Raw genomic sequence first — 16301 nt, forward strand, 5'->3', positions numbered from 1 at the left:
AATATACATTATGTGTCTATTAATCAGATTATAATGTTTCCACCCATTGTTGTTCATACTCATAAAAAATTTTAAATAGCAGTTAATGCACACTTTTTGTTCTATTGTAATTACCAGGGGTGTAGCAACAGCATTTTTATTGGGCAAGAGCAGGTGCTATTCAAGTGGTAGTGAAGAAAAGTAACTGTTCAACAAACACATTACTTGGTGAATTTAACAACATTACAAAATACATTATAAACAATAAACACATTAAACAGTCATGTATATAACTACTGGTGCTTGGCAATGACTAAAATTGTCAGCAATGAGCTACTGCAGATGACAGTAGTATAGCATAAACAACCTTTCAGGTGGGTGAGGGTGAATGTTGTATACACTTGGCTTTTTTTCAGCCAGATTGACTACTAATACTGCTGTACATATCCCCCTTCACTTTCCCCAACCCCCACTCCTAACACAGGATGCTTAATCTCATAATTGAACCAAGGAATATTCTAACAGCCCTGGGTATCATGCTAATCATTTGCTTGTAACTTTGAATGGATTTTGCCTCTGTAATATTTAATTTGTTGTACTTAATTTTTAGTAGACATGTTTTATTAAAATATTATTTGTGATTTTTTATTAAATTGATCTTTGTGGGTTCCCCAATTTATATTAATAAACAACATTGATATCAGCCCTTTTTTTCTGAGCTTAATTCATAAATTAAGACAAATTCTATAAAAATTGCACATAAGTTTTTCTAATGTAAATCAGGGTGTGGGGGGTATACATCTCTTGAGGGAGGTTACACTGAATATCGTTTTTATGTCTATAATTATATTCACAAGCAAAGCTTGGTCTCTTAGTGCAGCATGACAAAACTGATCACAATAAAAATGGCTTGAAAATGAGAATGGGTTGGTACCACTTATATGTGCAGTCAAAACTTCTAAATTGTGAGAAAAATATACATATTTTGTTTATATTCTTGGTATTCTATTCTCAGCAGACAGTTCACACAGCATGCTGATGCAGATATAAATGTCCCACAAGTAGTGCAGGTGTTGTGTGAAATGTGACTAATTTCAGTCATAATTCTTAGCATATTTATGTCAATTCTTTTTTTGAAGCTGGTTAAAAGAAATAATTAAAAAAGCAAAAATAGCAGGAAGCAACCATGGTATTATACATAGAGGCAGTTATACATTTATGGGCTTAGTATGTGAATCCAAAACATAAGAAATAGGATGTTATCAGCACTTATTAGGCATACAAATGACAAATAAGATATTTGGAGTTTCAGTTATAAACTGGGAATAAAAAATAGTACAATTAAATGATTCCTGAAGCAAATCCCTCACTACCAAATTCCATGACCAAACTACAGCCAATTTGACCTATCTAGCTATAGTACAAATATCACTATAAAAAGCACTAAGTCTTTTTTTCCTTTTCAATGATTTCTTTTTTATTCAAGAAATTATATTCACTGTATGCCTTTTTAATTATGTCAACCTTCTTATTCTTCAATAATTCCCTTTCTTTCCTATTTCCAAATGTGGAGAGTGTATTCATTTCCATTTTTAAAAGTTTTAAAACCAGAGAATCTAATCTTGAACTGATATATTTTAGGAAATAAAAGCAACTTAAATATCAGGAAAAAAATTTAAATGAGCAAATATGGCAAAACAGGAATCATTAAACATTTTCTATAATTTTGACATTAACTAGGCTCACAGTTTTACTTGATGATGAAGTTTCAAAGGCACTATTTTAGGAAAAATATTACTTTGCAACATACTATGAAGTGTAATGGACCCCTATTGGTAAATTTCTAATGCACCTTATAATTTAGCTAAGATGAAAGTGAAAATGTCATTTGATGCCTTTTTTATAAGCTTTCATAATTCAATAATTGCTTCTGGGGCTAATTGCATCTTGAGTGCTTAAAGGCGCCCCAAAGGTATTTTATATGAATAACAAAAGCATGAAAAAAGCATCAAATGATGTCTTCACTTTCATCCTAGCTAATTATATGGTCCACTGCAAATTTACCCTACCCAATCCCAAATGTGGAAATATATACCATGAATTGTTGACAGTAAAGTTTTGAATCACAAAATTCAAAGTTATTTTTGTTGACAGCATATGAAAAACTTGAAACAGTAGGAAACAGTTTATATTTGATTTGCCTAACAAATAAGATTTGAATTGTTATAAATAAGTATTTTTGGAATATATTACTCTTAAACAACCTATTTATAAACTAACAATATGTTTTTAATCACTTTTCAATAACTTAACTAGTGTTGATAACTTTTTTGTGTGGTTCTAAAAATGAAATACCTTTCATGTCCCTTTAAGGGCTCAAGATGCAATTAGCCCCAGAAGCAGTTACTGAATTATGAAAGAGCATGAAAAAGGCATCAAATGACATTTTCACTTTCATCTTAGCTAAATTATAAGGCCAACTAGTTTTAATAAAAATCATCTTCTCAAAGTAAGGAGCAAACTTGACACTTAGAACAAGCAACAGTTTTAAAGCTACTTAGTAAATTATAGTTTTTTCCACATAATTGGGGGGTCAGCACTCCAAATTAGCCTACTGTCAGCACTTCTTTCATCCAGTCTTTCAAACAGTCCTTTAACTTGACAAGGAGTGGGAGAAGAAACCATGGAGGTTTGACTAGAGTCATCAACTCAAGAGCACTACATGTCTGGAGGACCTTAAAGCTACTCAAATGGATTAAGGTAGCCTAAGGTATCTAGTGGTAGGCCTACTACTTTTATTTCATCAAGATGTTTTCTGTTGAGAAATACCTAATCTAAAATTTTACAATAAGGTACATTGAGCTGCATATTCATCTTTTAGCTAGCAAATTAATTAAGACTACCAAAATTTATCAGAATAACAACACTAGACTAGGCTCTAACCTTCCAAAAAGGTTATTCAATAGTGTTTTGGACCTAGATTCATGGGTACCCACAGGCTGAATTTTAGGGGTGGTTTTTCTGGTCTAACCAGCACTTCCAATGCTGTATAATAGAAATCTCATAACAAAAATACAGGCCTAAGGCAGTAGGGTTCTCCTTCAGTCAGGGGGGGCTAGCGCAACCCCTCTTATGGGTGCCCATGGCTGGATTGCCCCCTTCCCCTAAGAAATCAAAGATTTAATCTTTCCTCACACTATACCAAGCATTACCAAGTTGGCTTAATTCTTAGCAACTTCAAGTTAATTTTCAATTTTGAAATAGGCCTCAAATCTCAATTCGGATTTCATAGCTCAGCAAGATTCTCAGCTCGAAGAAATAACAATTGTAATAAACAGACTGTGATCTAAAACTAAATATTTTATTAATAGTTATTCCATAAGTTTCTATGTTTACCTCAGTATTTATGTATGTGCACCAATTCAGCTAAATAAGGTATTTAATAGATGGCAAACTAAAAATCTTGTCTATGCTCTGTTACAAAGAGTATGGGAAGTATAGTTTCCAATACTCTTTGCCCTGTTATAGATAATCGGAGAAAGCTACATAGATATGTCGCAAAGCGGTTACCGAAACTAACAACTGCTGCCTGTTAGAAAGCCTTCAATTTATCTAAAATCATAAAGCATTGAAGACGTCCATTGGGTAGTACCAGCTTGATGATAAAACGTGTCTTAAAGGCAAAAAGTTCTAGCTGTGAAATTTCAATAGAAAGCGACTTTCAAACAGTTCGTGGTAACGAACTGTAAGTAAGGAGCAACCCGGCTCAATAGTAACTAAAACTCTAAAAACCAGAATTTTAATACAATTAGATACATTAAAAGAATTGGATTTTTATGATGATTTTAAATATATCAGTTTTAGTAAGTTCAGTTTTACCCATCAAAGGTTAAAAGCCTGAAAAAATTACTTATTTCCAAAAAAAGGGGAAAATGCCACCTAACAGTCATATAATCTTAACACAAATCACACCATCAGATTCAGTGTATAAGAGAACTTTACTGGAGAGGTTTCAAGCTTTAAGATAGCAATTTCAATTTGTCTTTAAATATCACTAGCTAAAATATTTCCCACTAGCTGTACGGATGTGATTTCAAAGGATAGTTAATTCTTGTCTTACTGCAAGTTTTTTTGATTATTTGCATTACAGGCGGAGTACGTTAACTATGTAATTTAAATTCTGATTATGCTAAATATCTAAACGTAACAGAAGCAATGGCTTCTTTTCTCATCAGATGATCTTGTCGGAGATTACAGGACATTAAAAGTTGTAGGTTTTGTTAAGTGACACTAGTATAAAATATAATAGCTTTTATTAGGTGCGTATCCTTTTCTGGGGGGGGGGGCACTAGTGGTGGAGGAAAACATAAGATTTTAACTGGAAACCCTAAAAAGATATTTCAAATTTAGTATGTACACAGTTAAAGAATTTTACCGTAAAATTTATGGAATCTAGCCTCCATTTCTTTTACTGTCTCTACAATTTTGCCAAGCAATCTTATCACAATCAATTTCTGACAGCCATGGGCTGCCAGATATTGAATAAGTTTTCAAAGAAATAAGTTCTCAAAGAATAAGTTTTCAAAGAAAAGTAAAGAGCTCTATTAAGCTAAAATGGGCAAAAATAAAGTCAAATAATCTTCCAAGCGTAAAACTACCAAATCACTATCAACAATTAAATGAAACAAACGAACAGAAATTATAATAAATAGCCGAGTGAAACTCAAAACGATCAAAAATTAACATTACTAGGGCTGACAACCTCCATGCCTTCTCAAGACCAGAACATAACTTAGGATTTACTGAAAAAAAAAAAAAAAAAAAATGACCGTAGATTGTCAGTCTAATTTATTCCTTACTGATAATTATTCCTTAAAATAAAAAATGGGAAAGAAAAAACTGACCAAAAAAGTTTTTTACTTATTTAAGTATAAAGAAGAGAAAAAATTTAAACATATTTTGATTCTAGTAAAGTGCAAATTATGTTCTGGTCTTGAGAAGGCATGGAGGTTATCAGCCCTTCTAATGTTAGTTTCGAGTTTGACTCTGCTATTTATTCTAATTTCTGTCCATTTTGAGTTTCATTTATTTATTGATAGTGATTTGTGGTAGTTTTACGGTTGGATGATTACTTGACTTCATTTCTGTCCATTTTTGGCTTAATGGAGCTCTTTACTTTTCTTTGAAAAGCTCATTTTGCGGAAAAAGTTTTTTTAGATGAATTTCTGTTGGTTCTTTATTGACAAAGTCGTTTCCATGAAAAAAATAATATTTTATATCTTTCCATCTTTTTTACAAGAATCCATAGTTTGTCAGTAGGGGTTTGAAATGCCCAATATCCCTGAATACATAGTTTCTGGACCGTTCTACTATGCTGAACAAAATAGTTGTCTACAAAATATTGACTAGATGTGTTTGGGAAATAAATCGACTTGAGAGACGAGCTGATTGCCCTCCAATTTCTTTTTACTCTTAGAAAGGACCCTAGAACTTTTAATTTTGAATCAAATCTGCTTCTTTAAATGCTTCAATGATATTTATAGCTATTATAGAGTGGTGCTGCTTATGATATTGCTTATATTTCTTTTTGAAAAACCTGCATGTCTACAGTTTTTTCGTTTAATTGGAACGCCCCCTACATTGGCCTGCCATAAGCTGAATTTTAGGGGGGGGGGGCTGAGCTGGTCTAATCGGCACTTCCAATGCTGTATAATAGAAATCTCAAAACAAAAACATAAATATAAGGTAGCACCATTCATCCAAGGGAGGGGCTGGAGCCCCCTCTGCCCCCCTTTTGGGCGCCCATGCCCCCTAAACACTTCCTAGAAGTTTTATCTTAATACTCTAAGCGTCATTAGTTACAGTAACTGTAGTTGTAGTATACACATAGTGCCTTCTGGCTAGTTCAAAATCCCCCACAACTTGCTCTTAAAGATCTAACTTAATAATATAAATTGTTCTTGAGATATTGCTTTCTCACCTTTTTGATATTTCACATGCTAATAGTTTTTTTTTTTATTTAGTTCAACGTCCGCCTAAATATTTCTTATATTTGATTACTGAAGACATTGCTATATTCTCTTTGGACTATTAGCTAAAAAATGGTTGTCTCACAATTTCGATCGAATGTGTTTGGGGAAAAGAGGATATCAGGGAGAGGGAGGCAAATTTCTCTCCATCACGCTTGACTATTAAAATGGGACTAGAAGTATGTATTTCCAATCAAATGAGCCTCTTCTAAAGTTCACAAGACCCCCTCTTCATAAAAACCTCGGATCCCCCCAGTGTAAGACCTAAAACCCGTATTCCCATACTGTGGGGAGAGCTGTCAAACCCAAGTACTGTGTTATGAGGTCTTTTGATTTGTTGGAAAAAATGGCTATCTTAAAATATCTATTGGATGCACTGGGGGAAAATATGACGTGAGAGGGAATAGCTGCCCTCCGATAATAATTTGACCCTTAAAATGCCCCTTCAACTTCCGATTTCCAATCGAATGAGCCCCCTCCGAAGTTTATACGACCACCGTTTCCATAAAAACCTTAAATGCCCTCGGTGCATACTTTACAACCCTTGCCCTGAGGACTGTGAGGGAGTTCTTATCCTCAAAGACATAATTTCTATACTTTTAAACTACGTCAAAAAAATAACTATCTCGAAATTTTGACTGGAAGTGTTTGGGGAAATAATGGGCGTGGGGGGATGGTTGCCCTCCAACCACTTTTCACTATGAAAGAAGGCACTAGCCATTTCAATTACCAACCGATTGAGCCCGTTTCGAGGTTTCTACTACAACAAATGTCCATCTTAAAATTTCCATCAGATGCGTTTCTGGAAAATACGACGTGTGTGTGTGGTGGGGGGGGGCTATTTGCCTTCTGATCACTTTGACTCTTAAAAAGAGCACTGTAACTTCTGATTAACAATCCAATCAGCCCTCTGTGAAGTTTATACGACCACCATTTCTATAAAAACCTTATATGCCCCCAGGTCGTAACTTACAACCCTTGACCTGAGGGCTATATGGGGGGGGGGGGGTTATCCTCAAAGACAAAACATAAGATTGCGAAGAAAGGAAGAAAACGAGGACAATTAAGAGCCAGTGAAAAACTGGCTTAACTTTTTCACTGTCTGTTAATTGTCCTCGTTTTCTTCCTTTCATCGCAATCTTATGTTTTATCATGATTAGCCAGTGTGGTCTCAGAAATGTGGTCTCATAGTTCAATCCAAGCAGAGAAAAAGGAACTTCGGACAGTCATCGATGAATGTCGACCTTAACCAGATTTCGGACATTCACGGTAACATATATTCAACTTTTCGAGTACATTAGCCAGCTATGAACATGTATAGACGGTCATCTGGTTATATTACCTAAGCTAATTTTGTGCTATCCTTATGAAAAAAAACATTCAGGTCCATTACTGTGGCGAAAGTAATACCTATAGACATGTTACCAATAAGCGTAGAAAGTTCTGCAGAAAAAAAACAACAAACAAACAAGGAACTATGCTCACAAAATCTAGCTCAATTGAACATCTGTAAATAAATGTTTTGTCTAAAACATTTAAAAAATGGGAAAGCAGTTCTGAAGGTTTATCCTTTGTATAAACTTTTATTCCAGCTGAAATAAGGGTTGCTGAAGAATTTTGCAACACGAGTACGAAGTTTTATTTCAGATGCTACAATATTACCTACCAGTAAGAATTTTCAAAATATTCCCTTTTGTCCTCTATTCTTTCACCATCATTTGATGTTAGTAACAACTAATAATTTGGAAAGGAATTTTCGGCTATACGACCAATAAAAAAAATTCTTTAAAGACGGGATGAATGTTTCCTATATTTTTTATTCGTTAAATTAATGAACCATAAAAGTTATGTCAACCTTGATGATGGTAATAAAAAGAGGGGATCATCCAACAGTAGTTCCTTCACCCGCCAGAGTCACCCATGGTATTCAGGAGAGACACGAGTCATTCCTCATATACACTGCTGTCCAGACGTCTTCCCACTGTGGTTGGACTATTGTCTAGACGCGCTCCAGGTTCCACCATAAGGTGTACTAAAGCATAGTTTTCACTCTCATTATCCCCTAGTTCTTTCTGACTATCACTTCAAAAACATTTTGGCGGAAAACAGAGAAAGTGATAGTGGCTAGTCTACACAGCAGCACTGAGATGAAATATGGCCAATTGCAACGGTGCTTTTGGAAGAAGAACAAATCTGATGGAACAAATAAATAAACAAAGATATTTTATATATTAATTCTTCAATAGCCTATTATCACGAAACAAAAAAAAAAAAAAATATAAATTAATGTTTCTGTGTAACGCTTCTGATTAGATTTGTTGACAAAAAGGTTCTATCCAACCACACGTCGTCCAGCGTTGAAAAAGTTCATTTGTCGTTTTTGATATATCAAAAGGAGAGCCTAAACAAACCAACTTATTATTGGTAGTGATTTAAAAGCTAAGCTCTTCAATTTAAGGTGTATAATACTCCTCTTTTGACAAAAATAACTCGTTCAAATTCCTCGTTTTCACTTAAGGTTAGTAATATATAGAAATTAACCATTCCGAAGCCAAATGAACAAAGTCCATAGAACAAGTAATTTTTGTTTGTTTTAAGCATGACTTGAGTATTCATTTTAATTTACTCGTTTTAGGATTTATCTATTCACCTACATCAGTATCTGTTATCCTTATGTTTGGTATGATTATCAATTTTAATTTCTGTTCATTTAGGCTTTCAGTTATTCTTTGAAAGTAATTTTGGTCGTTTTAGGTTGGAATTATTATAGGACTTTATTTATACCCGTCTTAAGTTTTAATATGACTCTTTGATTTTTTTGGAAGACTTCATTTTTGGAAAGTTTTTCATAATTGATGTGAAGGAAAAATCCTTGTGAATTGGCACATTTAAGAATCAATCACATGCTTTGTCACTAAATTAGACAGTTAGAAAAGAGCAAACTAAGCTTATTTAATCTGGCTTCTGATCTGTTCTAATATTGGTCTGAATTATCAATTCTTAAAAAAAAGATAGGTTTAGTTCTTCAAATATGTTCTTGATTGTAAAGAGAAGGCGTCATAACATCGAACCGTCAGGAACACGAACGTCAGAAGCAATACAAAATCCGTCATAACATCGACAAAAAAATCCGTCAGAACCTCGAACCGTCATAACATCGAAAATTTTAAAACTTTAGTTTTTTGGGGTTTAGAGGAGAAAAGGTACCTAGGTTAGGTTAGGTAGCGTATTTAATATATGCTATGCTTTACCCCCACTCCCCGTATGTGAAAATATATAGCCGGAATTTGTTTCTAAACAATTATATACTTATTACTATTATATAAACTTATAATTTTTTTAGATGTTATGAAGGTTTGAGGTTCTGACGGTTCGATGTTATGACGTTTCGTGCTTGTGAAGGTTCGCCAAAATGGTAGCACCCCGATTTAAATATATTTTATCACATGGGTAAGCTGTTTGCAACTGACGTCAATAATAACAGTTTTCTATCTTTCTAAATTTTTCTTCCGAAGTATAAGAGCCAAAAGATGGTGCATAACTCAATAAACCTCGATAACTTAACTCAATAACTAAAATTAGAAACTCGGTAAGTCGATAACAATGAAAATCGATAACAGTTTTCTATCTTTCTAAATTTTTCTTCCGAAGTATAAGAGCCAAAAGATGGTGCATAACTCAATAAATCCCGATAACTTAACTCAATAACTAAAATTAGAAACTGGATAAAGTAGATAACAATGAAAATCGATAACAGATTTCTATTTTTATAAATTTTTTTCCGAAGCATAACAACCGAAATCATGGTGTATAATTAAAAAGAAAAAAAAACAATAACTTAACTCGATAACTATAACTCGAAACTCGATAACGACAAAACTCGATAACAGTGCATAATTCAATAAAACTCAATAACTTATGCACAAATTTTAAGACCAAGAGAAGGATAGGTACGTATGCCTAAGTTTGACACATTAATCTATCATGATACGCTAATATGACCTGATACGCTAGTCTAGAGCGTCTAATATAGCTCTAAACTTCTGACAATGTCCGATGTTCCTTTCAGTAAAACGTATAACAAGTAGTGGCTCAGATATTCAACTGTCATAAAAACATCTATAAAAGTTAGCAAAATAAAATACAAAAAAGAAGAAACTTCTAGTCGTTCGAAGACACAAGAGGAGCCAAGCAATAGGTACATTCCGATGGCATGCCAAAAACTGAAAAAATGAAGCATTCAGTATGTTATTAGCATAAACATGAAAAAACATCCCATTTTTGTAGGAGGCAGCAATTAGTGACAGCTTTAAGTGGCTTTCACACTACCTTCGTTATTTTGTGCGCTAAGTGGTCAAGTTACGTTACGTTAAGCACAACCTTTCACCCTTAAACAAGTCCTTTCACACTAGCGTAACGTAGAAATCCATAAAACTATCATAATCATCGTCTAAAATCACCAAGATCATCATAGGCACATTATTCAAAAATTTTAAACGGAGAATAGAGCTGAAAATTTAAGCTCTGGTCAAGCATGAAAGGCTTTCTAAAAAAGCTTATTAATTTAATTTCCATATTTATTAATTGCTCAAGATTTAATTTTGTTGCTAGTCTAAGTTTCATGATGACTTTTCCATAACGTAAGATAATCTTCGTAACGTAGAATTCTAGGAAGGGCTCAAGTCTATTTGGCACCAACAAAAAAAATTTGCTCCGTAAAATTACACAGAACAACGTAAAGTCTCAAGTTATGCTGACGTAAAAGGTTCAACGGAGTATCGTGAAAGCACCAAAAGGTAGATTGGACGGAGAAGCGCAAACAAAGGAAATTACATGGCAGTTGCAAGCGATCGATAGTTCGGACAACTGGTATTAGTACTTGTAGAGGCAAATTATTTCGCGGTCACTAGTTCCATATCTCTAGAACCCTGTATCAGGATTATTTTTTTCAAAATTTGGGACAAAATGGATGGCTTTAATGCAGTTTATGCTCTAGTGTTCTAAGAATTCATAAACGAAAAAAAAGGTGCATGGAACATCATAAAATTAAATTACAAACCATCCCGTGCTCACACATCCGCATTTTTTTTTTTTTACAATAATTGTTCAATTTGACTTCAAGCAAAAAATCACTAGATTCCGCCAAAAAAATTTTCAAGTTCACATAAAAATATTTTTGAAGCACTTTCAGCCTAGAGCCAAAGATCCAAATTCCTTAAATGAGTATTTACCTCAGACCTACTTAACTTAACTAGGGATTTAGACTGAGAGGGACACGAGTTACTATAAAGAATCTAATCTTCTGATAAGTGAATTTAAAAAGAGTGGTTTTAAGGTAATTCTTATTCCATACAAGGTAGCTGTTCTACAACCTCTTATTTTCCTTCCAAAACTACTGCTACAGATTATTTCTCCCAGTTTTCACAACTATCTATTAGTTTTCTTGTTGCTTTTGATTTTGTAAATAAATTACTGGATGTTTTATGACTGTATCAATAAACTTCCCATGTTTATTTTTATCATGCATCTTTCAACTTCTTTTCTAGCTTGAAGCTGCGATTTAAGTTAAAGTTAATTAACTTCACTGATTTTTGAAATATCGTCAAAACCAACCACAAAAGTTACTGAAGAAACGGAAATCGTAAAAAAGAACGTGAATCCGTTGTTTCTTGCGTAAAACCACGGATGTGTGATAAGATTTTCTTCTATTAAAGCATTACAATGAAGCATAAACTATTATTTTTTGAAATAAATTAGTTACTTATCTACTTCTTTTCTTTGCGTAAAAAAGTAAAAAAGTTTTGGCTAAAATACTGAATAAGTAAAAACAGAAAAGAAATATATTATGATATACAGCATGCTATTCATATTAGGATGTAGCTCTGATATTGAAGAAGATCATACTCGGTTTCGCATTAAAGAAAGAAAGAAAAAAAGAAAGAAAGAAAAACAAAAAAGAAAGAAAGAAATAAACATGAATATGGTCGAATAAACTAGAATACCGTATCCAAAATCTCAAATACCTTACTACCATCTATTCTCTTACATTATGAGATAAAATAGATGGCATGAAAGCCGTTTATACGTGTTCCAAAGATACATTAAAAATATTGGAATTATTAATATTAACAAATAAGATTGGAGTGTTATTTTAATATAGTTTAAGAATGTGTTAGATACAATATCGGGAATTAATCATTGGCGTAATAGAATAATATAAAAAAGGTAGCATTAGAATGTACTCTAAAAGAATTTTTCTTTCATACCCGATTTCCGTCAAAAATGAATTCATAGAAAAGTCTAATGGTTCCAAAGGAGGGAGACAGTAATACTCAATATAAAATGAGTTTACCATGTGTTACAGACAGGAATATACTCAGGGGGGGGGGGTTTATGTCTATAAAACTTCAAGTTTTTACTCATAATTTCCTATACTTTTCGTTTAATGGGCTGCAGTATTTTACCTATTTTTTTTCGATTTTGGACCCCTTTGAGAAATAATTCCCATAAATAGCTAATTCATTCTTTACACTGAGTTCTTTCTGCCCAGGTAACTATTCGGGACAAGGATCAGTAGACACAACTCCTTACTGAAGGGCTGGTTTGGCAGTGACATCAATTATGGGGGGGGGGCAGGGGGCGTCTGTCCCTTCCCCTAGATTCTGTGACCTCTCCCTAGATTTTGAAAAATTAATAAAATATAATATACAACCTAAGCGAATGTTAAGACTATTTTACATATTGTTTTAATTCACAAATTTAATTAAAAATGACCTAAAATAATATAGGAAAAACCGGTAACCGGTTACACAAAATCTGCATCTAAAACCCCAACAAGACTGGTTACCAAAAAATAAAGAATCGCTTGAAAAACTTGTTCTTAAAATAATTTTATTAGGATGAATTACCTTGTGTGTCAGTCCTAGCTGAACTTGAGTGGAGCAATGATGTTAGGACTGTTTTATATATGGTTATATATTTAATTTTCTCGTTTTTATCCAACATTGAATTTTATCTTTATTCTACTTTTGTTTTCTACTGAGGACGTCAATGAAACATATGGCCGAAATGTCCATTTAGGTTGTATGCTATATTTTATTTACTCTTTTCAGAAAATTCATCATTAATTTCGTGTATTTTGTAAAAAGGAGGCATTTTTTTTCGAAATTTACAGAGGGAATCTTGCAGAGAGGGGGCAAATACCCTTACCCCTTTCCCCCACCCCTTTTGACGTCACTTTTTGGCAAAATGGCTTCTCGTTTAGTAGTCAAGGGTTTTGATGAAATTTTCTTTAAAGACGGACCAGGACAAGCTCAAGGATAGAAAATGTCCGGATCTTGAAACCACTTAAACAAAAGTCAACTAGATTGATCAACCAAACAATCCTTCGAAAGATGGCACCCATAATTTCAAAAGCCTTCAAAGATTTTATTTTACAGTCGCTGCAAGCTGAAGTAGAACACAAAAACGAGCCTGTGCAGTTCGGTTTTCGTCGAGGACACAGCACAACACACTATCTGGTCAGATTACTTAATGATCTACTAGAGCACCTAGAAAACCCCGAGGCCCTTGCTGAAATAATCATTTCTGATTCCGTGAAAGCTTCCGATCTGCTTGATCTAGAGACTGTAATCAACGAAGCCCGTGCCCTGGAAGTCTCGCAGTTTCTCTTATCTACCATCGCAAGTTTCCTTTCTGGTCGAACCCTAACCATTCAAAAAAAATTAAATTGTATAAAGTCTTGATTAGTTAATATTCATATTTTGATTCTATGACTTAACCTAAATTAAATTTCAACTGAATTATGGTTACATTTCCTTCAATGCAACTTGAAAAGTTACAATAGCTTTTTAGTTAAAGTTTATGTACAAAAGTAACAATTATGTTTTTAATGTTGGAAGATTCTTTTTTTTGTTTTGTTTTTTAAGCTTCTTCTTTAGTCCGTCACCTTGATGAATGTATGAGTTACAGGAACGTATTTAAATCAGTTATTCCAGTGGTAAGTCTGATTCTTATTTTAGGAAGTTTTCTGATTTTGGAAAAGATGTTCTGAAGACATCTAGAAACTTATTTAGTTATTAAACCTGGCCCTCCCAGATCACTTTTACCTACGTCTTTAAATGAACGGCCAAACGTCAGCTAACGTCTTATTTCTCTGCAGTTGGAAAAACCACTGCAGCAGCTATTTTTCCAGTGCCGTCTAATTCGAATTACAAGTCCTATCAAATATACCGACAATGAAAAAATTCATGTAATGCAGAATGAATTACTGTGAAAGCACAAAACTCATAAAAATGTGTAAACAGTAAAAAACTACTTATGGGAGCTTAAGGTTCTTAAAAAATTTCGTATTATTTATATTAGCAAGATCAATAGCGTTTAAAAAAAGAGAACGGACATTAAGAAAATATGTACCTGCATCAGCTCTAAACGTAACTCTGCACCAGGGACACAGTCTCAATGGCCTTGACTGACATAACCGAAGTGACTGTGGACATCTCTCAAAGCTGTGATGCTTTGGACAAGCTCCAGAAGATACCGTTGTCAATTCTATTCGTATTGACGAAAGTCAAGGGACAATAAAAATTTCATAAAAAGATAATAAATGAGAGAGAGAGGGAAAGAGAGGCAGAGAGAGAGAGAGAGAGAGAGAGAGAGAGAGAGAGAGAGAGAGAGAGAGAGAGAGAGAGAGAGAGAAAGAGAGAGAAAGAGAGATAATAGATATAAGAGAGAGAGAGAGAGAGAGAGAGAGAGAGAGAGAGAGAGAGAGAGAGAGAAAGAGAGAGAGAAGGAGAGAGAGAGAAGGAGAGAGAGAGAAGGAGAGAGAGAGAAGGAGAGAGAGAGAAGGAGAGAAAGAGAAGGAGAGAGAGAGAGAGAGAGAGAGAGAGAGAGAGAGAGAGAGAGAGAGAGAGAGAGAGAGAGAGAGAGAGAGAGAGAGAGAGAGAGAGAGAGAGAGAGAGAGAGAGAGAGAGAGAGAGAGAGAGAGAGAGAGAGAGAGAGAGAGAGAGAGAGAGAGAGAGAGAGAGAGAGAGAGAGAGAGAGAGAGAGAGAGAGAGAGAGAGAGAGAGAGAGAGAGAGAGAGAGAGCGAGAGAGAGAGAGACTGAGAATGACTAGATTCTGTAAGGTAGGTTTTTGATCGGAGGAGGGGGGGGGGGTTGAAGCTTAAAACCTGAATTTCCTACGCCAGACTATTCTTGTACGAGATACATCAGATTAATTTGGACGGGGAGGGTCAATGCACCCCTAACAAAGAGTTATGAGATTCCAAGAAAAATTCCTATTAAGTTTAAAAAAGCTAAGGGAGGTTTAATCGATACGACAAGATGACCGAATGCCAGATATCTGCGTGGTCTCATTCATAAAGGACCCAAGGTCCGACCGTTACCCAATCGAAGAGAGGGGTATTTGCAAGGGCTGAAAACTCGAGTCCCACAGAGTAAAGCGAAGGCCCGAGTGCAAGGGACGAAGGAGAGTCCTGACCAACCCTAAGGAAAGCTATCTGCAGTGACGGAAGGCTCAAGCTTCTAACCGTAAAAAGGAAGAAAGGCAGCCAAAACCCGACAAAGCGGGCTTATTGTTAGCCAAGAGGTCTGTCAAGTAATTGTTTGAGTCATTTTTTTTCATGTCATTCCTCTTTATCAATTGTTTGCGAAATTCTGCTATTGACATATATTTTGAGACAGTCATTTGCTGTAGAGTATCAAAAAGCCTTACGAACCCATCTGTTTCCCTGTACAGATTCGCACCGGTGACGAGTTGGATTTTTAAACAAATTATTGTGTAGTTTATAACTTATTCGTTATAAACAAATCTTTTAAATGGAATAAAGTTTAATATAGAAGTCAAGCTTCTTTTTTAAAATTAAAGGAGGACGATAAAACATAAAATCCCCAGAAATTATGCTAAATATAAAAACTGGAATCTGCTACCCTTTCTACTTAAGTTTTATTTCTGCAAAAATAAAAGCTTTCGAAAATGTTGAACTGAAAATTTTACAATTTACAGTACTGCAAAAAACTAAAGCAAAACGAGCTAAATGAGGATATTCGTTTTGGTAAATATATGTTCAAAATATGTTCAAAATCCTGCCTTGTTTGTATTAAACAGTAGGTTACATTTATGGTAAAGAAGGCAGGTTGAGGCGTAGGGACATTGTTCATTGAGAAAATAGAAATTGTTTAATATTAAACAATCGTTAAATATGGGTTTGATTTTAGTGATGTGCCTTGGGGTTTAAACAACTGTGATTGACTAATATTCATTCAAGCTTACAAAAGTTCAATTCAAAGGTT

At 34.3% G+C, this 16301-nt stretch overlaps 2 protein-coding genes across 3 annotated transcripts in view; both read right to left on the minus strand.

Annotated features, from left to right (window-relative positions):
* Positions 1-3325, minus strand: part of Uggt (UDP-glucose-glycoprotein glucosyltransferase) — a 34129-nt gene extending 30804 nt beyond the window's left edge. Inside the window, exon 1 of one of the 2 annotated variants that reach the window (XM_089090456.1) lies at positions 3192-3325. The gene's annotated coding sequence lies outside the window, so the exon portion shown is untranslated. Of the gene's footprint in view, positions 1-3174 lie in introns of both variants that reach the window. The other variant, XM_089090457.1, reaches the window with a different exon arrangement.
* Positions 3326-10093: 6768 nt separating this feature from the next.
* The window catches only part of LOC148950788 (uncharacterized), an 86615-nt gene continuing 80407 nt past the window's right edge, over positions 10094-16301 (minus strand). Inside the window, exons 11-12 of the mRNA XM_089090458.1 lie at positions 14424-14564; positions 10094-10231 (exon numbers count right to left, since the gene is read on the minus strand). Of these exons, the coding sequence (XP_088946584.1) occupies positions 10170-10231; positions 14424-14564 (203 nt within the window). The 3' untranslated portion in view covers positions 10094-10169. The remainder of the gene's footprint in view (positions 10232-14423; positions 14565-16301) is intronic.

This window comes from Artemia sp. Qi Xiang Cuo, chromosome 6 (assembly GCF_049724085.1).
Source record: "Artemia sp. Qi Xiang Cuo chromosome 6, ASM4972408v1, whole genome shotgun sequence".
Classification (NCBI taxonomy): Eukaryota; Metazoa; Arthropoda; class Branchiopoda; order Anostraca; family Artemiidae; genus Artemia; species Artemia sp. Qi Xiang Cuo.